The 21,915-nt window shown below is 42.5% G+C and overlaps 1 protein-coding gene across 3 annotated transcripts in view; it reads left to right on the top strand.

Annotated features, from left to right (window-relative positions):
• The first annotated feature begins 18,224 nt into the window (after positions 1-18,224).
• Positions 18,225-21,915, top strand: part of Ints6 (integrator complex subunit 6) — a 121,520-nt gene continuing 117,829 nt past the window's right edge. For all 3 annotated transcript variants that reach the window (XR_013109324.1, XM_034497777.2, XM_034497779.2), the window contains exons 1-3: positions 18,225-18,805; positions 19,115-19,192; positions 19,996-20,145. Coding sequence is in view for 2 of the 3 variants with exons in the window: in XM_034497777.2 (XP_034353668.1) it covers positions 18,695-18,805; positions 19,115-19,192; positions 19,996-20,145 (339 nt within the window). In the remaining variant the exon portion in view is untranslated. The remainder of the gene's footprint in view (positions 18,806-19,114; positions 19,193-19,995; positions 20,146-21,915) is intronic.

Raw genomic sequence — 21,915 nt, forward strand, 5'->3', positions numbered from 1 at the left:
GCACGCACACACACACACACACACACACACACACACATTCCTTTTATACTGAGTTTACTTGAAAGATGATCGGTAAAGGCTGTATATGAACTAACTCTATTCATTTAACGCTAATTTCTATGATTATATTCTAGGGTAAAGATGTTAGGCTTTTTGTTTCATCATAAGGCTGACTCGCATTTGTATCACTTCTTTGAGGCAGATTCTATGCTCTAGATGTGTTTCCCTATTGGTTTTTGGGTACACAGATCCAAGCAGGTACCTCTGTGGATTAGGAGGGGATTCTTCCACTGAGTCACATGCCTAACCATAGATGCTTTGAAAAATCATGATCAGAATTATCGTATGAAAACAAATTTGTTTCAATAAAAAGACTTTATTTATGTGTATATAAATGTGTCTCTGGGTGCACATGTGTGTGGATGCCCTGGAAGCACTACAGAAGAGGGCACTAGATTCCCTGAAACTGGCTATCATGGGTGCTGGGAACTGAAGAGCTCCTAACCTCAGAGTCACCTTGGTAACCCCCATAGGTAATTTTAGATCCATGAAAGGAAATGTTTTATTTCTGTAAAGAAGTTCAAAGTGGCCAATTTTCATACAAAATTATCTGTCCCTTCACATATTTTATAACGTCAAATATGCTTTTATAAAATTTTTGGCACTGTCATATTAAGTAGTAACATATCACAAATCGATTCTTACTCAAAAACAAAACAAAACAAAAACAAACAAACAAACAAACAAAAAAACCCAAAAAACCAAAAAAACCCAGGGTCCCTACAGAGACATTTTTTGAAGTTTAGGGTCTTTATTTAACAGTATATGAATAATAGAAATAAATGTCATCAAACTGAATATACCATACTTAGGATAAAATACACAATTCAGTGACAATTAAAACAACAAATATTATCCAATAGTGCTGGTGGACTTCTTTAATCCTAGCACTTGGCAGAGGCAAGCAAATCTCTGAGTTCAAGGCCAGCTTGGTCTACATAGTGAGTTCCAAGATAATCAGAGCTACATAATAAGATCCTGTTCCCAAAACAAAAACAACACAAATATTTTTCCAAATCATAGAGAAATAGGGTATTTGTATCATAAAAATTTGAGGCTACATTCTTTCTCCTATTCTTTCTTTTGGAGATCGGGTCTCATATACCTCATGTTGGTCTCCAACTCACTGTGTAGCTGCAAATGATCTTGAACTCCTGATCCTCCCACCTTGACATAGGCATAATGTTATCGTGCACTTGCAAAGATTATCCAGATGCTGATTTCTCTGCCCCCACATCTGGTTGCAATCTGGACATAGCACTGTAATGCTTATTTAAGTATCTCCTGCCTGGATATTATTTAAACATTGCTTTCCATTTATTCAGTTTGCCAATAAAAGCTGACCAGCCAATGACTAGCAAGGGAGAGAATAGGGCTGGGAGAGGGAGAAAGAGGAAGTGGGGATTGGTGAGGAAGAGAGAGTACAGGAGACACCATGAGAAACACCTGGAGCCCAGAGAGCCAGATCAGTACTAAAATGCAAGTATCACTGGGATTCTGACTAGGTGGTAGCCAGAGTAGTTTGGAGGATAACATAGAGTAACACTGCTCAGTTGTTGTGCCCTTAAAGCTTATTAAATAAATATGGTAGTTCTGTCTCAATTATTTGGTAGCTGTCTTAAGGTTAAGAGGAAAACTGCAACAAAAATTTATTAAAATGCCACTAACACTTGACCTCCTGAGTGATGGGTTATAAGTGTGTAACTCTGCATGTGGTTATGGTTATATGGTACAGGGGATCCTGTATGTGCCAGGGAAGCACAAGATCACCTAAGTTACCATTTTAGCTCCAATACCCCTTTTATGGTTTTCCAAATACTAATGTTCAATAAAATGAGTTTTTTTTAAAGTTCTGTACCAATAATTTAAAACCAATTTTCATACTAAGTTATTTTACTACCAAATTGAATTAATTATATGTATGAAAACATTTCTTCATAATTATTAGAGAAGAAATCCTGGGTTGGTGAGATGGCTCCATGAGTGTATGTCCATACTGCTAGGCCTGACAACCTTAATTTGTTCTCTGAGACCAACATGGAGGAAGGAGAGGATCGGCTTACAAGCTGTCTTATGACCTCCATGTGAGCATGCGCCCCTCCCTCATAGATAAATACTAAGTATAAAAAAAAATGAAAAAGAAAAAAGAAATAAGTGCAAAGCCATCACCATTTGTTTAGTTTTTCAGCCGCTCTTCAGCACCTAGGATGATGCAGGCACTTCAGCCCGAGCCTGTCGGTAACTGTTTGTTGCTCCTCCTGGCTCCCTTACTTACTGCCTCGGTTGCACTGGAGCTAGGTTGCACTGGAGCTAGGTTGCACTGGAGCTAGGTTGCACTGGAGCTAGGTTGCACTGGAGCTAGCCATATGCTCAGCCAAGGTCTACCCTTCCCAGACTCCCTTGCAAGTGGAAGTAGCCATGTGACACAGCTGGAGTACGGACCTAAGAGGAAATTAACAGGGGCAGTTCCAGAAACTAGTAAGGGAGACAGCTCAGCTGGCATGCTTCTTTTTCTTCTTTCCATCGCTTCTACCAGAGCAAACTTACAAAACTAAACTGGTTAATTATGGGTGGACAAGCCCATGTGGAGACTGGCTGAACAAGAAAGCAGAGAAGGCTTAATACTCCTGATGACATCATGGAACGGAATGGATGGATGGAGAGGCTGCCTGCTCGCCTCCACTCTGACATACATTATGGAAATAACACGTTTTTCAGGTTTCTTTATTTATCAATGCCTGTAACCCTCAACTGATTCACCTGGGAGGAAATGTTGACCTTTAACTTAGTGTCTGGCAGGAGGCAGGGCAGGACAGGATAATTGAAACATAGGTATCAGAATAGCTTCTGACATGATTTCTGGTGGCTTCCCAAACAATGTAAAGAGTTTTTATAAACAGTTTTTTTGTTTGTTTGTTTGTTTGTTTTGAGACAGTATTTTACTATATATTCCCTAGCTGGCCTATAAGACCAGGGTGGTAGGTGGCACATGACTTTAATCCCAGCACTTGGGAGGCAGAGGCTGGCAAAGCTCTGAATTTGAGGCCAGCCTGGTCTACAGAGCAAGTTCCAGGACAGCCAGGGCTACACAGAAAACCCTGTGTCATAAAACCAAAGATATGTGCTACCATACCTGCCCATTTGCCTTAACTTATTTCAATACATTTTTATTTTAGGGGAGTTTCTTTAATTTAGTTAGTCTTCCGTTTACTCACCTGTCTAGATTTTGCAGTTCATTTATCTCTCTTGGTCCTAGGGATGGAACCCAGGGAACTACAGATACTAGGCAAGTGCTCTGCCACCAAATTCTACGTCTAGCCCTAACCCATCTTTAATACACCAGATAATTCCCAAGGGTCTTTTTAGAGATTATTAAGTTATTATACACATTGGCATATAGCAAAAATAATAACAGTGATGTTGGCCTGGCCTCCAAATGTATAATTCCTGATGATTTAGGGATATTTGTGACCCCACAAGTATCCAGGAAACAAAGGTGATTATGTAAGAGGAATAGAACTCCCAAGCCTTAGAGGGTCAGGTCTAAGCAGGTAGGTTAGGATAAAAGTGTTGAAGGACTCACAGGCCGATGTGGACTGTCCAGCTTTTAATTTTGGTTTTTGAGACAGATTGTGTTTTTATGGAAAGACTGCGGTAAAGTGCTTTGCCGGTATGCTGGGGATTATAAAAGCTTTCTTATCCAACACTGGTGGTGATGATGGATGGAAAAGTTAAAACTGAAATCTTAAAATGATACATGGTGAGGGGTATAGTTCTGTGGCAGAGCATGTGCTTAACACCTGCAAGAGTTCTAATCCAAACACAAACACACAAATATGTATTTTAAACGTAACCATGAACTATTTTATTTACCAGTAAAATACATTCGAACTATTTACTAAATGTTTCTAGGCTTTGTTTTTTTTTTTACTTTGGTTTTACACAATACCAAAATAATTGCTATAATTCCAATTACAAGTTTAACTTACATAAACAGGTGCGAGGAAATCCTCTGCTTTGAGTGCATACCTTGCTGTGAATATGCATTGGAGAATGAAGACCAGTTGTCTTAAGTAGATGTTATGGGATTTGCTATGTGCTCATTTTTAATGATAAACCTTTCATGTACTCTTTAAGACCAGCCTTTGGACATTAGCGAGTTGAATATTACCCTTTATCCTACCCTGTCCTTAAGAACACATTCTTGCCTTCGATGATATTTTGTTGACTGTCTCCCTGTCGTTGTCTGGTCCCCAGTATCCTTTTGGTTCCAAATTTCAACAGTCAACACTGTAATGGGAGGTCCCTCAGCCGATAGTTGATAGTCCTATGTGCAGGTAAACATCAATTAAGGCCACACCCAGCATCTTGCCTGTAGATTCAGATCCAAATTCTAGTTCCATTCTGCTTTGCAGCCTCAGACACTGATTTAACAGTCTTCATGAATGAATTACCTGCTGTCAAAGGGGGAGCTTAGCCTCCACTTTTGTTAGGTTACATGATGAAGCAGCTAGAGCAAGTATGTCATGGCATGCTTGTTCTTGCCCCCTGTGGAGCCAGCTACCTGTGGTCATTGCCTGTAACCTTTCATCACACCCAGCTCTGAACACTTGCAGTGATGCTTGCTGAGCTTTCTTACCGCTGCCCACAGGCCCTGTGGCATCACGGCTCAGCAAGAGCCTAGATGCTCAGCTTGCTTCCCCATAATTTTTTATAGCAATTTTTTTTTTTTCTGGAACACCTTTTCTCTCACCACACCTTAGACATTCATTCCCTTTCTACCTTCTCAGTCTCTGAATTTGTCATTCAATATACATTAAAATTTTACTGTAAGGCAGGGTATTTTAGGGGGTCTTCAGAGAAAGAGTTAATGGAAGATATATACATGCATATGAATGAAAATAAGGAATTGGCTGAGTTCTCAGACCTGCAGCCAGGAAGTGGATGGTACAGTTCAAGTTTGTCCTAAGGCCTGACATCAGTGAGTCAAATTCTAGTCTTCTAGTCACAGACCAGTAGGCTCAAGATCTAAGAATAACTAATGTGTTTGAAGGCAGAATCAGCTTGAGGAGGCTATAGACAAGGATTTCATTCTCTCTCTCTCTCTCTCTCTCTCTCTCTCTCTCTCTCTCTCTCTCTTTGTTGTTGTTGTTGTTTTTTTTTTGTTTGTTTTTTTTGAGACAGGGTTTCTCTGTGTAGTCCTGGCTATCCTGGAACTCACTCTGTAGACCAGGCTGGCCTAGAACTCAGGAATCCACCTGCCTCTTCCTCCCAAGTGCTGGGATTAAAGGCGTGCGCCACCACCACCCAGCCAAGGATTTCATTCTCATTCATCTCTGTCTCTCTGTCTCTTTCTCTCTCTCTCTCTCATCATTTACTAAATTCTAATTGATCTTGATCTGCAAATAACTCCATGTTATTTTTATAATATGGGTTCCAAAGGGAAACATTGAGCTCTTGGTAAACTGCATTTTATTTTCTTCCTTAAAATGTGTCAACATATATAATATATACATGCAAAACATCAGCCTCCCAATGACTCTTTGCAAATGAAAGTAAAGCTATTAAAAACTTATTGGGGCTCAGTGGTTAGGAGGAATTGCTGTTCTAAAGTCACTTTCTCTGTTAGCTTCATGGACTTTTCCCCCCAAGTCACACTGCTGTCCCCTGGATTACAGTAACAATCTCATGACTGATCTGCTTGTTTCTATTCATCCTTCTGCGATCTACTCTAACCTAACAGGTAAAAGGATGCTCTGCTCAGTACTGCCCAACGACTTTCCATCCCACATGGAAAGACAGATTGACATGCACTAGTTCCAACTATCAAGTCTTGGGAGTACACTTTGTAACAAGGTTTTGTATCACTTGGTCACTTTTCTCCTGTCCCCTCCATATGCAAGCTTCACTCCAAGTTTACTGTTGTTACATTATTTTTCGGCCTGGAATGTCGCCATCCATTGTCCACCTGGCTCTATGTCTCGTTGCCATGGTAGTATTCAAATGTTGCCTTCTTAGTGGGTTCTTTTGTAAATGTCCCATTCGAAATACAATCCCCAGGTTACTACTTTACTACTTTAATACAAAATTCTAAAAAATGTTTTAAGTGTATGGGTGATCTGCATGCATGTAGGTGCACCACATGTATGCCAGTGCCTGTGGAGGTCAGGGGAAAGCATTGGATCTCCTAAAACTCTGTATAAATGATGGCTTTGAGCCATCATGTGGATGCTAGGAACTGAATTTGGTCTTCTATAGGAGGAGTTCTTAGGTGCGGAGTCATATTTTACTTGCTTCCCGCCCTCCCCACCCCCCCAGTGAGTGAAGAGTGTGTGTTTGAATGTGCGCACGTATGTATTGTTACTTTTTGTTTTTGCGATAAACACCATAACTGAAAGCAACTTGGAGAAGAAAGGTTCCTTTCACTTTACAGGATATGGTCCAAATCTGCGATCTGTGCGAGATCATCAGGCACTCTTAGCTGCTGAGCCATCTCTCCAGCTCCCGCCACCTTATGTTTTGATACAGGGTCTCTCACTGAACCTGGCTTTCACTGTTTTATGTAGACTTTCTTGCCAGTGAACCTCTGGGGTCCACTTGTCCCTTCTCCTCAGTGCTAGTTAGGCCTTACTTTTACACAGCTCCTGGGGATTTGAACTCAGATCTTTATTCTTGTGTAGCAAGTACTTTACCTGCTAAGTCATCTTTTCAGGCCCCTGCTCTACTTTCCTCTGGAACACATATCACACTACTTGATATAATATATATAGTTTACAGCTTGCAAAGTCTCATTTGCCTTATGATCTGGGGGTAACTTGTTCACTGATGAATCTCTGACATTCCGAGTTATACAGAAAGTACTTATGGAATTATTACAAAGATCTTGATAAGGTTGTATTATTTTCCTTTTTAATTGAAAAGAAAGTTATTTTCATACACTATTTTCTAATCACAGTTTTCTTTCTCTCAGTCTCCTAGACCCTCCCCACTCTCTAAGAAAATAAACAAATGAAAAAAAAAACAAGAATAAAACAAAAATGAAAAACCAACAAGCAGAAATAATGAAACTAAGAAAGGGCATGAGAAAGGCATACATAAGCACACCCCTCCATACCATGTATACAAACAAAACCTATAAAAACTCAAAAGCATAAACCATAATGTTCAAGCAAGAGATCATTAGGTAAACAAAATTCCCCAAAGCAATATGAAACAAGAAATTCTAAAATACTTTTGAATTGGTTTTGTGTTGGCCATTCACTGCTTTGCATAGGGACTGACTTTATGTGTGGTTTGTGTGCCAGGTAAGACTCCTTTGCAGGAACTAATTTTTTTTTTTTTTTTTTGGTTTTTCAAGACAGGGTTTCTCTGTATAGCCTTGGCTGTCCTGGAACTCACTCGGTAGACCAGGCTGGCCTCGAACTCAGAAATCCGCCTGCCTCTGCCTCCCAAGTGCTGGGATTAAGGGCGTGCACCACCATCCGCCCGGCCGCAGGAACTAATTTTTCCTTTGTGAGTAGTTGGTAAGTGGAGTCCTATTGTTTCTCTAAGACACAGTTTTCTTGGTATCATCCACCCTTTCTGGCTCTTACATTCTTTCTGCCTTCTCTTCTGCACAGTTCTCTGAGCCTTGAGGGAGGGATTTGATGAGACATACCATTTAGAACTGAGCATGCCAAGGCTTCTCATTTTCTGCACATTGTCCAGTTGTGGATCTCTGTGGTAGCTCCCATCTTCTGAAGGAGAAAGCTTCTCTGATGATGGCTGAGTGAAACACTGGTCTATGGTTTAGCAGAATATCCTTAGTAACCATTTTATTGCTATGTTACTTTAGCAGAAGAATAGTATTTGGTTTTCCCCTAGGCCTATGGTTTATCTAGTCTCAGGTTCTTGACCACCTGAGCAGTGTCAGGCAGGGATTCTTTTTCATGGACTGGGCCTTACATCTCAGCAGATAGTGGTTGGTTACTCCCACAACACTTGTGGCATTATTGCATTAGTGTATCATGCATCCAGGTCTCCATTATAGATCAAAGAGCTTCTCATTTGGTAGCTTTCAGTACCATGAAACCAGCCAGTAGGGATGAAGGCTCTAGTTAGACCCCAGCTTCTCTGTGTTCAATGTGGTGTGCAAGTATTGTCTTCAGCAATAGGGCCTTACCACCATCAACTGATGAGAGCAACCAGTAACCTTGGCAATAGACTGAGTTGTTTGGGGGTTTCCATGGGTCTGCTTTGCCCAACAGTTCAATTAGATGTAACTCTGGCACTGGAAATTTCATTTAGTAGTGACAGATGTCTAGTTGATCTCTGTGTTCCCCATTACTTGATGATTCCATTTAGATTTCCTTTACACACACACACACACACACACACACACACACACAGAGAGAGAGAGAGAGAGAGAGAGAGAGAGAGAGAGAGAGAGAGAGAGAGAGAGAGAGAAAGCTTCTACTGTAGTGGGTTTCCATATGACCCTCAAATGGCCCTTGGTTTTTGCTGTCTCCCTGTGTTCCCCCATCACTCCTGTCTTCCCTCCCTTCTCTGTTTAATTCTCCCATTCCAGTCTCCCCATTATCCCTCTTTTTAAAAATAGAATCTCATGTGTCCTTCTGACTCTACCTCTATAATCCTGGGATTACAGTCACATACCAAACTTGGTTTAAGTGGTGATAGGGATTGCATCTGGGTCTTTATGCATGCTAGGCAAGCACTCTACCAACTGAGACACAGCCTTGAAAATAATAGGAGAAATTTTTTCTTTTGCATTTCCTTTTATTGAAAATAGATTCTTTTCTCATACAACATACCCTGATTGCAGTTTCCTCTCCCTCTACCCCTTCTAGTCCCCATCTCTCCACCCTTCCTGATCCACTCTTTTTCTGTCTCCTATAAAAAATAAAAGAACAAGTTTCTAAGTGATAACAACCAAACGTGAGTGCTGGAGAGATGGCTCAGAGATTAAGAGCACTGTCTGTTCTTCCAGAGGTCCTGAGTTCAGTTCCCAGCAACCACATGGTGGCTCACAACCATCTATAATGAGATCTGGTACCCTCTTCTGGCCTGAAGGCACACATGCAGGCAGGATGCTGTATACATAATAAATAAATCTTTAAAACAACAACAACCAAACATGACAAAATAAAATACAATAAGATAAAACAAAAACCCATCACATCAAGGCTGGACAAGGCAACCCAACAGAAGGAAAAGAGCCTCAAGAGCAGGCACAAGAATCAGAAACCCCTTCATTTATTAACACAGGATTTCCACAAAAATACTAAGCGGAATGATAGATCATGACCTAGTACAGGCCTGTGTAGGCCCTGCGCATGCTGCTTCAGTCTCTGTGAGTCCATATGAGCCTTGCTTAGTTGATTCAGATGGTCTTGTCCTAATAGGAGGACACTAAATTGTGCTATGTCCATGAGAGGAGAAGCATGCACTTATTAAATATTATTTTAGGCATGAAAGCAGAAGGGATCAATGGGAGGAGAAAGCAAGCGAGAGTGATGGGGATGAATATAGTAAAAATGCATTGTATACACATATGTATAATTAATATATGCTAATAAAAATCTTTAAAATTATCTTAACATTTAAAATAATGTTATGAGCTATACATTGGTGAGCCAATCCTAGCTCCTAGAACTCAAAGACAGGTAAATCTCTGTGAGTTGTAGGCTGGACTCGACTGCATAGACAGTTTTAGTCTGTCAAGGCCCCCCTTACACCTCCCAAAATGCTCACAATCTATCTCTAGAAAAAAAGCTTATAAAAGACTCCAATTTTATTTTGACTATAAAGGGAGGGCTATATACTAAAATTCTACTTTTGAAAAATGTTAACAATAACATCTACTTTCACTTTATTTACTTTGTGTGGTGCTGGGGATTGAACTTCAGGGTCCCTCACAGGCGAGTCAAGTACTATAACCTCACCCCAAGGATAACCTACACTTGAGAGTTTAAAAAAAAAAATCTAAAAAATTATAAAGTTTTGAAGGGAAAATGCCCTGCTTCCTTCTATCCATTCCTAGTCTGGATAAACTCCTCATTTCAGCTGAAAATGTGATTTGCATATCTCTGTTGCCACTGGCTGTATCTCACCAGTACTGTGTGCCATTATTTCTTCTTGTAGGCCACATACTTCCTGAAGGCAAAATTGATGGCATTATCATTATTTTTAGGGTCTACAAAATTTTCTCTTATGAATTATTTGAATGAAAACACATTTGAAATGTTTTAATGACCAGGAGTGACATATAGTATTAGCAATGCAATTTTCATATAATGTTCTTTCATGACCAGCTTAAAAGCAATTTGTTGTTGTTGTTGTTGTTAAAGGTGGGGTCTTGCTATGTACCCCTGGCTGTCTTGGAACACTATGTAGACCAGGCTATCTTGAACTCATATAGACCTGCTTGTCTCTGCCTTGTGAATGCTTGGAGTAAATGTGTAACTACATTCAGCCAGAAGTTTATTTCTTGTCAGAAGGATGTTCTTGGTTGTCAGGTAGATTTCCTTCACTCATTCAGGGTTCCTGTTCTTCTAATTTATGGTTTCCTAGGTTACATAGCATATTCTCCATATCCTAACTATATTTACTAATAATCGGTCTCTAGTGTGTTCAATTCATAGTATTGCAGTGGTTGGTAAACAAAATAAAGATGTACAGTAAAGTATAAATTTCAAAGAATATATAGTTTCTATTATGAGTATGTCTAAGGTATCACAGGGGACATACTTATACTAAAACACTATGTGTTATTTGATATTCCAACTTAATTCTCAACCCTATTTTATATCTTCTGCCCCTACCTAGCATAAAGATTAATTTTATCTGACTTTAAACCACTGAATCCCAAGAATCTAATAGGGCCAGTTTGTTATTAGACAAACAACTCTCTCTGTTATATCCAAGACAGACAGACAGACAGACAGACAGACAGACAGACAGACAGACACAAAGACAAAGCTGGGATTGGGTTGTCTGGGTTCTCAGATCAAGAAACTCCAGCACCCTGGAAGTTCAGCTTGTTTATGATAAAGATAGAGTTGAACAGAGAGGTGGGGGCTATCATACACAGTTGAACGAACATGGAGTCATGGTTATTACATACAGATAAACAAGGGAGTGGGGTTTATGTTGTACAGCTGGATCAAGGAGACAGGTTAGCTACTCTCAGTGGAGCAGTGTCTGTCTGGGAGAAGTCTTTGGGCTATAAACCTGAGGGAAGACAGCTGTCTTGGGCATTTCTGTACCTACTATCAACATCTACATATGAAACTGTTTCCTAAAGTTAGACTCCAATTCTTTGGGTCATTCTCTGAGCCTCTACCAATTTTTCAACCTATCATTTAAAGGACAAAATCCAAAATATCTTAATTGGGCACATGAAACCTTCCAGGAGATGGCCCAGTTTCTGTTCTCAGCACTCTTCCAGGAAGAGGCCCTGGCTCCCCTTCACAAGTCCTCACATGGCCTCTGCTTTGCCACCATGGTATGAAGGCTAGCTGTCCATCTTCACCACTCACCCAGCCCTCTGCCTCCCCTCCCAGCACTGACTCTAATAGGTATCACCAATAAATGGTATTTTCCCAGCACTATCATGTACATTTCCTTTCAAAAATTCTAAAATTGGGGTGTGACTTCTCAATGACACCCTACAACGTGGCCACCAGAAGGCAGTTCTGAGCAGGTTGTCAAAGTTGGAGCACATGCAAACCTTGCAGTGGGTTTTCCCAGTGGCACGACAATCATAGACATGAAGCTTTTCAGTCAACCAGCCATGTTAAAAAAAAAAAAAAAAAAAAGGATTATAAGTTGATTGCAATCTGAAAACTATGCAGTGACACCTATTAGGTCAAAAACCTTACAGAATGGATGTCAAGGGTTTGGAAGGAAATACCAGAGACAAGAATGGTGTGTTGTAAAAAACAAAACAAAACAAAACAAAACAAATCAAAACCAAACCACCACCACCACCAAACCTCTGCCACTCATGTTCATTAGCAGAATTTACTATTGTGGACAATTTCAACATGATGAGTCACTATTGTTTTATAGTTTAACTAGAAGTAGTCCTACACCAGTGGCTCAAAATAAAACTCCTCCTTTTTGTAGAGTGTTTTGTTTTGTTTTTTTTTTAAAGATTAATTTATTTTATGTCTGTGAGTACACTGACAAACCAGAAGAGGGCATTGGATCCCATTATTGGTTGTGGTTGTTGGGAACTGAACTCAGGACCTCTGGAAGAGCAGTCAGTGCTGCTGACCCATCTCTTTAGCCCCTGAAAATTCTTTAAATTAAAAAAAAAAATGTGTGCACGGGTGTTTTGCCTATATGTGTATCTGTACATTACATGTATCCAGTGCCCTCTGAGGCCAGAAGAAGACACCCTACTTCCTTGAACTGGAGTTATGGATGATTGTGAGCAACCTTGTGGGTGCTGGAAATTGAACCTGGATTCTCTGGAAGGGCAGCAAGTGCTCTCAACCACTGAGCCAACCCTCTAGCCACCCCCTCCCACCCAATCATGATTGTTGGCAATAGGATGTGTCTCCAAGCTGATGAAATATGGTTCATTACCTTGAATTTTCAAAGCAATTCTTCAACAATAAGTCTTACTATGTGTGTGTAAGGGCTTCTGAGGGTATTGTATCTCATTGTTTTATCTGTTTCCTTTCCATTGAATTACAAAGGCTCTGAAGACCTAGCACAGTGGCAGCCATTTACTCTATGTGCATCTAGTATTAGTTGAGCAAGTTCTAGTGATTCAGGCCTGGAGTCGATTGGGAGGCTGAGGCTAGGGGACAACAAGTTTAGGGCCAGTGTGGGTGACAGGAGTTCAATGCTAGTGTGGGCAGCTTAGTGAGACTCTGCCTCAAAATAAAAAAAAATGCAAAATATAGCTGGGTGATAGTGTTTATGCCTAGTGTCTGCAAGGACCTTAGTTCAATCCCAGTGACACAAACACACAGACACAGACACACATACACTCACAGACACATACACTCACAGACACATAGACACATATACAGACACTCACAGACACACAGACATGTACACACACAAATAGACACAGAGACACACACAGACACACAGACACATATACAGACACTCACAGACACACAGACATGCACACACACACATACACACACACATACAGACACACATACAGACACACTAAAAGGATGTCTGCAGTTCTCAGAAAAACTGTCTACTCAGACTAATTCTCAACCTAGATATGTCCATTCTAAAGGCTGGCCTTGAACCATTTGTGACTTCAGCTATTACTGTAAAACATTCCTCATCAAAAACATGCGAATTCTTTTTAGTAGCATTTTTTGAGGACTCCTATGACATAATTTGTACAGCCCAAACTAAGTTTCCTTTTATGTGTATTATCTTATTACCTTGTTTGTGTAATTTCATATCTAATTTTATGCTTGTTAATTTGTTGTTGTTGTTCTCAGCATCACTATTATGATCTGAAAAGAAGTAGTACAGCGAGCTGCTGGTAAGACAGCCAAATGCAACTGTGTTACGTTACCTCTGAGGAACACTGGGTTCATCTGATTGTTCTATTCAGATGACTGTTGGTAAATTTCTGCCAAGGAAGAGACATAAATGGCGTTGAAGGTGCCAACAACGAACCCAGGCAATAGTCCACTAACGTTAACTCTGGGGGAACCAATGAGTTTATTGGGCTTCCTTACATAGGTGAGGGGTTATTTCCAGGGGTGTGGACCTCCTCTCTAGTCTTTCCTGGATTATATTATTGTAGCCCCTCCCTCAGACCATTTAACTAAAGCAGAGTTGAGTACAACAGTTGGGATAACAGGTGGCAGGGAGCAGCTGGATAGTCAGGTGAGAATACCGTGCCTGTTTAGTCCCTCCGTGGTGGGATGTAAACCACCAAGTCCAACTGGGATGGTCTTTTGCAGTGGAGTGCAGCTGAATGCCCAAATATGGGAGTCAGTTGGCTCAGAGGACAGTCACTCATGACCATGGCATATCCACATATCAAGAGCCACATTATTGGCACATGATTATCTTAAGTGTTACTACCCTGCTTAGTTGGTTTAAAATAATCTAAAATGGTTCTGGCTCCTACAAAGAATAAAACTCACCAGTTCTTAATTCTGTCAGAACAGTACTACTTTGACATTTTAGGTATGCTATTATTTAAGCAGAATCACTGTGTTTTTAGTTTTCCATATAATTTATTTATTCCCTCTGAAAGTGGAACAAGGACATTTTGGTTGAACTCCTTATTTTTAGGGTTTGTTTTTTTTTTTTTTTTTTGAGACAGAGTTTCTCTGTGTAGCCCTGGCTGTCCTGGAACTTGCTCTGTATACCAGGCTGGCCTTGAACTTAGAGATCTATCTGCCTCTGACTCCCGAGTGCTGGGACTAAAGGCAAGTATGTACTCTCAGCCTGGCTTACTCCCTATTTTTAAAAGAAACTGTTTTGTTGTTATTGTTGGTTTTTGTTTGTTTGTTTTGTTCTTTTTTTATGTTTATGAGTGTTTTGCTTGTATCCTTTGTGTGCCTGGTGCTTATAGAGGCCATAAGAGGGTGATGGATCCCATGGAACAGAGTTATAGACAACTGTGAGCTGCCATGTGGGAACCAAAGCCTGGCCCATGGCCAAAGCAAGTGCTCTAACCACTGAACAACCTTGCCAGTTTTAGGATAGCATCCCTTTAAAAACAGCAGCAAAGACTAGCTTCTCTCCCATCCTCGATGACTAGTGCCGCTCAGAAAAAGCTTTCACAATATGGCAGCACAGTCTGGCACTTTAGCAACACAAGAGTTACTTCTTTAGTTGACGCTTAGGAAATACTTGGCTTGAATTCAGGGCCCATGTTTAAGAAAGTAAGCCTGGGTAGAAGTCCTCTGAGAACTGTGAAAAGAAAATTAATGAAGGAAAGATTCACTATGTTCATCTCGTGTTTACTTCAGGGCCAATGCTTGCTGGGTAATGGTCGAAATCTGCAGACTCATTTTGTGTTCTTGTTCTGTCTCTTTCTTCTTTTGCCAAATACAACTGAAGTCAGATCCACTACACAGATTGGTGATCACATTCAGCATTTTTTTCATTTTTTTTTTTAAACAAATGCAGTAATTACGAGGATATGGGAAAAATACTACTAGAGGTCAAATATATATATATATATATTCTTGTACATTAAACATGTATTGTGTATGTGCATAATGTTATGGGAGGGGTGCATGCCACATGATATAAGTATGAAGGTCAGAGGACAACCTTGTGGGGTCAGTTTTCTTCTTCTGCCATTAAGTGTTATGAGAATCGAGTTGAAATCACCAGGCTTAGATGGCAAATGTCTTTACCTCCTGTGCCATCTTGCCAGCCCTAAACATGTGGTTATTAATCAGTACTCTAAGAGTCAACTGAATAAAAAATTTAAAATATGGAGACCAGGGACTCTCCAATTCTAATTTAATTATTGTGTACATGCTGTATGTGATGTACAATGTCAAGCATGTGGAGGTCAGAGGATAATTTTGTGGAATATGGTCTCTCCTTCTAAGGTTTCAGGGATCAAACTCAGGTCCCTAGGAGGCAAGTGCTTTTACCCTCTCAGCTACCTCGCTCTCCTCTATCCTAACTGCACTGGACCTTCTTTCCCTGGGTATGGACATTTGGTGCATTATGTTTTAAGGTTCTATAGGCAATGCTGATACATAAGTTCTGGCTAAGAACTGCTCTTAAATTATCACCAACCAAGTGAACCAGTCACTTCAGAGTAAGTGTGGCCCATTTCCGTCTAGGGGCTGATGGTCAATATTTCCTGGTTTCTGACTTTGTATTTCCTGTTCAGCTTGATGGCCTTATCATTTAGAACTTTTGAGCTTCCCAGCTGAAAACATGATTTTTGGTCTCCAGTGCCATTACAAGCATGGGTTCTGGTTATTTGCCCCAGGTTAGTTCTCAAGACTTGCCTCTCCTGATCTTTGTTTAACCTACATCTCCACCACACACCTCCATAACAACCCTAGACTGACAACCTGCCATCACCACTAAGTTAGGGAAAACTCCCATGGTTCAACTGGAAAGTGACCTCAAATAACTAAAAGGTACAGTGATTACTAGAGTATGTTACATCAGCAGACTCATTTGATTTCCTTCAAACATGGTTTTGGTTCAGCCTCCCTCCCTGCCATCAGAAGTGACCTAATATGGAGGAGGAAATTTCTTTCTCTGGACTAAATGCATTCTGCTCTCTGGGCCTGATGACCTTGCTGGCTGGTGCCTCGGTCTAGCTGTGACTATCAGCAAAGCTGGTCTACCTTTCTTCACATTTCTAGTGCCCTGATTTTGTTCTCTTCTTCCTTTTCACTAGCAACTGCTGCTTCTTTAACTCATACCAGACTCATACTATTCTACAATACTCAGGACGTAGACATTATTATGGCCCGTTTCAGACAGGCAGTGCTCACACACACCTGAGAGGCCCTAGTAAAAAAAATGAGATGAATTCTCTAAAAATTATGCAATAACATGGAAAGAAAAAAACGCCAGAGCTGTGAAAACAACTTTTTTTATTGTCACTGAGCTCTGATTAGGGTCATCTTGAGATCTGGAGTCTTAAGAAGCAGTGAACACAGACCTTGGAAACTATTCCTATCACCCCCAACTTAAAAGGATTGTTTTTCCCCGAATTACAGTCATCATTTCCTGATCTTCAACGTTTTTATGATTTTCTTAGAATACTGCAAATTCTTTGAAGACAGGGACCACACTTCATATATTAATTTCCACCAGCCCTAGGCATAACTAGCCTGCAGCATATACTGGGTATTACTTAATCAGCTATAGCCTTACTCTCTAATAAACTCATGCCTCTACTATGGTTCATCCCCATAGAACAGTATGTTACTATTTATTCTAAGTTAAAAAAACGTTCAGAGTCGTTTTTGTTTTTGAAATATTAGAAAAAGCATAAACAACAAGGCCTGATTTTAAAAAAGTGCAAGCATGTCACTTTAGATGCCCAGCAGGCCAGAATTCAGCATAGAGAAAATCCGGAAATGCAGGGCCAGTGTGAGAGGCCCTACGAATACCTAGTTTTACAAGGCCTCAATGTTCCAAATCAACTCATATTTCAGGCGGCAGGTCTTGCAGTTTCCCAACTACATTTGAGAACAATTCTCCGGACTTGCAGGAGCAGATTGAAGACTTGAAGTAAAGTGACAGGGGCTGAGAATGTTTTCCGATACAATACTGGCAAATACTGAGAGGTGGGTTTCCCAGGAACCTATCTATTCTCTGGGTCACCTGCGCAACGTGACCATCTCTTTTCACTTTTAAAACGATGGCAGTGAATTAGGATTTGGAAGACCCTTTTTATTTCTTAATATATTCTAGTGCCTTAACACGATTTGAAGAGGGAACTAGGTTGGAGAGGACTGCTTTACTAGTCCGCATTTGAGTTCCGCTTCGTGTTTGCAGGGTTGGGTGAGGCACGCCAGGGCTGGCTTCCTTTTCGGTGGATCCTCTGACCGGCTACAGCCGGAGCTGAATGACTGGCCAGGATTAATACCAGGTCATAAACAACCTCTCACTTCCCCTCCCCCCGGGCCGCCCCAAGGCCGGGCCTGCTGCCGCCGCGTGGGCCTGCGCGGCCCCTTATCCTTCGTCAGTTCACCCTTCTCGGCCCTGCACTCTCAATCACGACGCAGAGCCCTCACCCACAGGTTGGGGGCGGCTTCAACTTCCCTGCTCCCGACACTGTCACGGTGCACAGCCGAAAGGCCGGGCACCCTGACACACACGCCTACGACCCGCGCCGACGCAGTCCCCCCCCCAACCCGCGGTGCTTCCGCGGCCTGTCCCCGCCCCTTCCCGGAGCCCGCCTCCCAGCTGCGGGCCTCGGGCCGCCCGCCGCCCCTTGCGCTGGCTCTAGCGTGCACCCGCGGCCCCGCCTCCGCGCGTGCTCAATAACTGTCCTCTCTGTCGGCCTGCAGGCTTCCCCCGCCCCTGAGCTGTTTGAATATGCTAATGAGGCTGTAAGGACCAGCCAATAGCGCAGTGGGTCTGTGGATCACATGACCCGAGTACGTGTCAGGGGCGGAGCCTACGTAGCCCCTGCCCGAGTTAAAACCGGAGTGTGAGAGAGAAAAGCGCTTCAGTAGCGAGAGGGGCTGAGAAAGTGGTGACACCGCTGGGGTGCGGAGGGAGTCTCTCAAACTTCTCTCAACAGCCCCAGGGCCAATCTCCCCTCAGCCCACTCCCCTCTTCGCCAGGTCCCTGGTCCCCACTCCCTGCACTGGGGGTGGGGTGGGGAACTGGGCCCGTCTCCCGCGGGGACACACACAGGGTCCGGGAGTGGGGACGGGACCCCCAGGCCGGGGGGGACGGACGGACAGACGGCCGCGCGGCCGCCCCAGCGGGCAGGCAGGCCGGAGGCAGGGGTACGGCCGGGAGGACCTGGGCTGGGGAGTTTCCTCTCAACTATCGGGGGAGAAACTCCCCATAGCCGGTGTTTTCCTCCCGGGGGCCGCGTTCCCCGCCCCGCGTATTGGCGGTTGCCGCCGCCGCCGGTGCCTCCACCTCTGCCATCTCTTCACCACCTCGGGCCCCGGTGTCCCCGGCCAGCACTATGCCCATCTTACTGTTCCTGATAGACACGTCTGCCTCTATGAACCAGCGCAGCCATCTGGGCACCACCTACCTGGACACGGCCAAAGGCGCGGTAGAGACCTTCATGAAGGTACCGACTGACCGAGCCCCGGTGGCGACCCGGACCCGGTGGCCCGCGGGGGGCAGGGTGGGGGGCAGTGGGTCTACTGCGGGCTCCGCGGGCGCGGGGACCCCTCCCCCACCGCGCGGGCGGGCGGGCGGGCGCTGGGAGCGGGCTCTGCTGGGCCTGGCCCATGTGGGGCTGCTGTGGGTGCGGGGGGCGGCGGAGGGACGGCCCTGCGTGTGCGGTACTGTGGGGGCGGCCAGCGACCCTTCTGTGACTGGTAACCTCGCCTCTGTGCTTCCCTCTCTTCCTCCCGTCCCCACCCTGGCCCCGCAGCTCCGTGCCCGGGACCCTGCCAGCAGAGGAGACAGGTATATGCTGGTCACTTTCGAAGAGCCGCCCTATGCTATCAAGGTAACAGCCCTCCCCCTCCCCCTCCCTTCCCTGCTCCTTCCTAGCTCGCCCTCCCCGCCCCCTCTTCATTATGCTCCCCTCCCCCACCGCCGCTCCCGCCTCCAGGTCCCTTCCCCGAGGCCTCCCACCCCTCCCCAGCTCGGGAGCGCCAGCACGGTGGCAGTTTCTGGCCCATCGCCGTCCCCTCTGGGTCCTGCTCGGCCTGGCGGCGGAGGCGCTACGATCAACATGGCCGACATTTCCCCTCCGCGGCGTGAGCGGCAGCAATGAACTGTGGGGGATATTTATTCAAGTTAGCCCGAGTGACAGCGGGGCCCAGCCTTGCCTAGCCCGGGTTTGCATTAAAAGGGAATCAGCCAAGCTGGCAGGGAAGCCAGGAGGGGGGGCTTCGAGACTTGGTCATCACAGAGTGGAACTAGGAAGGCCACCGATCGGTGGGACAGCTGTGGTCAACTTAAGAAGTCCTGCTGCCATCTGCCTTCCACTAGCACCTTCGCAACACCCACCCCTTGCACACAATTTTGGAGGATGTTATGTTAGCAAATTTCCCAGTGGAGTTATTGAAGTATTAAGACGGTTGTTACTTAACAAAAGGTGTAGGGCAAACAGGTTCATTCTTGGCTACCTTTGGAAGAGTTTCCTCACCAGAGACAACAGTTATAACACATTCCCTAAGCCACATCAAGCAAAAGTGAAGTTAAATATGCAAACCTGAAATGGAATACCTACTTGGTGGACATCACGTTATAATCGGGGTCCACGTGACTTCAAATGATTTAAATATCTTACATCTTTCTTTTCAGGCTGGATGGAAAGAAAACCATGCAACGTTCATGAATGAACTGAAAAACCTTCAGGCAGAAGGACTTACGACTCTTGGCCAATCCCTAAGGACAGCTTTTGATTTGTTAAATTTAAATAGATTAGTAACTGGCATAGACAACTATGGGCAGGTAGGTTGAATACTAAGGTAGAAAAGAGTTGTTTTTATTTTTGTGTACAAAACCACAATCCAGTCCAAAAGTATGTATCGTGGAATGCAAGTATAAAACATTTGAGATTGAAAAACAGTGCACACAGTTCAAAACACCTAAGGTGTATGGTCTTATGTCTCCCAGTCCCCATTTAAATGTATTTGCATTCAGAATTCAAATCTAGTTCTTGGCTAGAAAGTTGACACACAAATTTGGTTTTAGTCCCTCAAAGTTTATTAAAAAAAAAAAAAAAACATAAAAGGGAAGATATCCTGTCTCAATATACCAGTCTGAAATTTCATGTGGGCACATAATGCAACTATTGAATGGGTCACAGCCATTAGTTAACTTCGTAGTTGCTTCTATATTATAAATATGTTGGAAGAAATGATAGTATACTCAGGAACGCAAGAGTTTTAGTAGTGTGCAGTAACTGGTTGACTACATTCAGTACGAAGTTTGAAATAAATGGCAGATTCAGAATTTCTAAAGTTTAAAAATCCAAACCCTTGGGAAGATGTTTTCTGGAAAACATGAAAGCTTGCCTGTCTTCTTGAAGCTCCCCAAAAGTCCTTTTTTCATCTGTGAGGATGGTTCAAGAGCTTTAAGTCACACAGTCTTTGACCACAGTGTTGATAAACTTTTATGATATTGCTATCCTAGAAATACAAGATACCAAAGAATATGCAGTGGTATACACAAGAAACACTGTCACCCCCGAGGATTTCAGTACGCAAAGCACTATTACCATAATGCTATATTTAGGAGTATATGTTATACACTTTCCCCAAGTTCCATAATACACAGTTCTCATGAATTTTTAACATTTTAAGGAAAATTTCCTGTGACTTGAAGCTGTATGCCTCAATTGGGGATAATTCTTAAGCATCTTTAGAAATGGTTGAATTTAGTCCTTACAGCATGTAAAGTATGTATTACAAATCAGATTCTCCAAAAATAATTTCCATCATTTAAGTAGGTAACTAAACACATTTTTTTGTTGCTTCATTTTATAATTCTTTGCCACTTGTTGGTCAGTTTTTGTAAAAGCTTCCCCCACTTTGTTGTATGTAGTGCTGTTGTCTTTTATCATTTAAAATTTTAATTCCCACTTACTGAGTTTAAAGACACCTTTGAAACTTGCTATTTATTTCCTTTATTTTGTTGTCAGGTCATGTGTTATAGAACTATTAGTTTCCTGTTTTTCTGTGTCATATTTTATAAGAGGGAAGGCCATTTAGATAAATCCACCTCCTACTTTTAAAACATGGCATGAAGTTCTTTAGGAGAATTGTTCAACCACGGAGAGATCTAGGGCGTTTGTATACTTATTCTTGTAGGCAGTGTAAGGCTGAAGGGAGAACGTCTGTGCTTTATCACTCTGACCAACAGAAAACAAAACCTGAAGATTGTGATGTTCTTACTGGCCAGACAACAAGGAAGGATTATGCCTCTTAGTTATTTTAGTGAGTCAGCTAGGATTCAAGAGGAGATATTAATGCTTTTTACTTATATCCTGAACGTCTACATAATGAAACTGACATAAAAAGAATTTAAGAAGCTATAATTTCTAAATAAATAGAAATTTTTATTTGAGTAAAGTCGACTGAGAAGAAAACATGCTTCTGGATTTTTTTCATCATAAAGCCATTTTTGTTTATTTAAATATTTGGTATTTCCCATTTATACAAAGGTTATCAGAATTCTGGATGATTGAAATTATTTAATATTAAATATTGTTTGGATATT

The sequence above is a fragment of the Arvicanthis niloticus genome, chromosome 3 (genome assembly GCF_011762505.2).
Source record: "Arvicanthis niloticus isolate mArvNil1 chromosome 3, mArvNil1.pat.X, whole genome shotgun sequence".
Lineage (NCBI taxonomy): Eukaryota > Metazoa > Chordata > Mammalia > Rodentia > Muridae > Arvicanthis > Arvicanthis niloticus.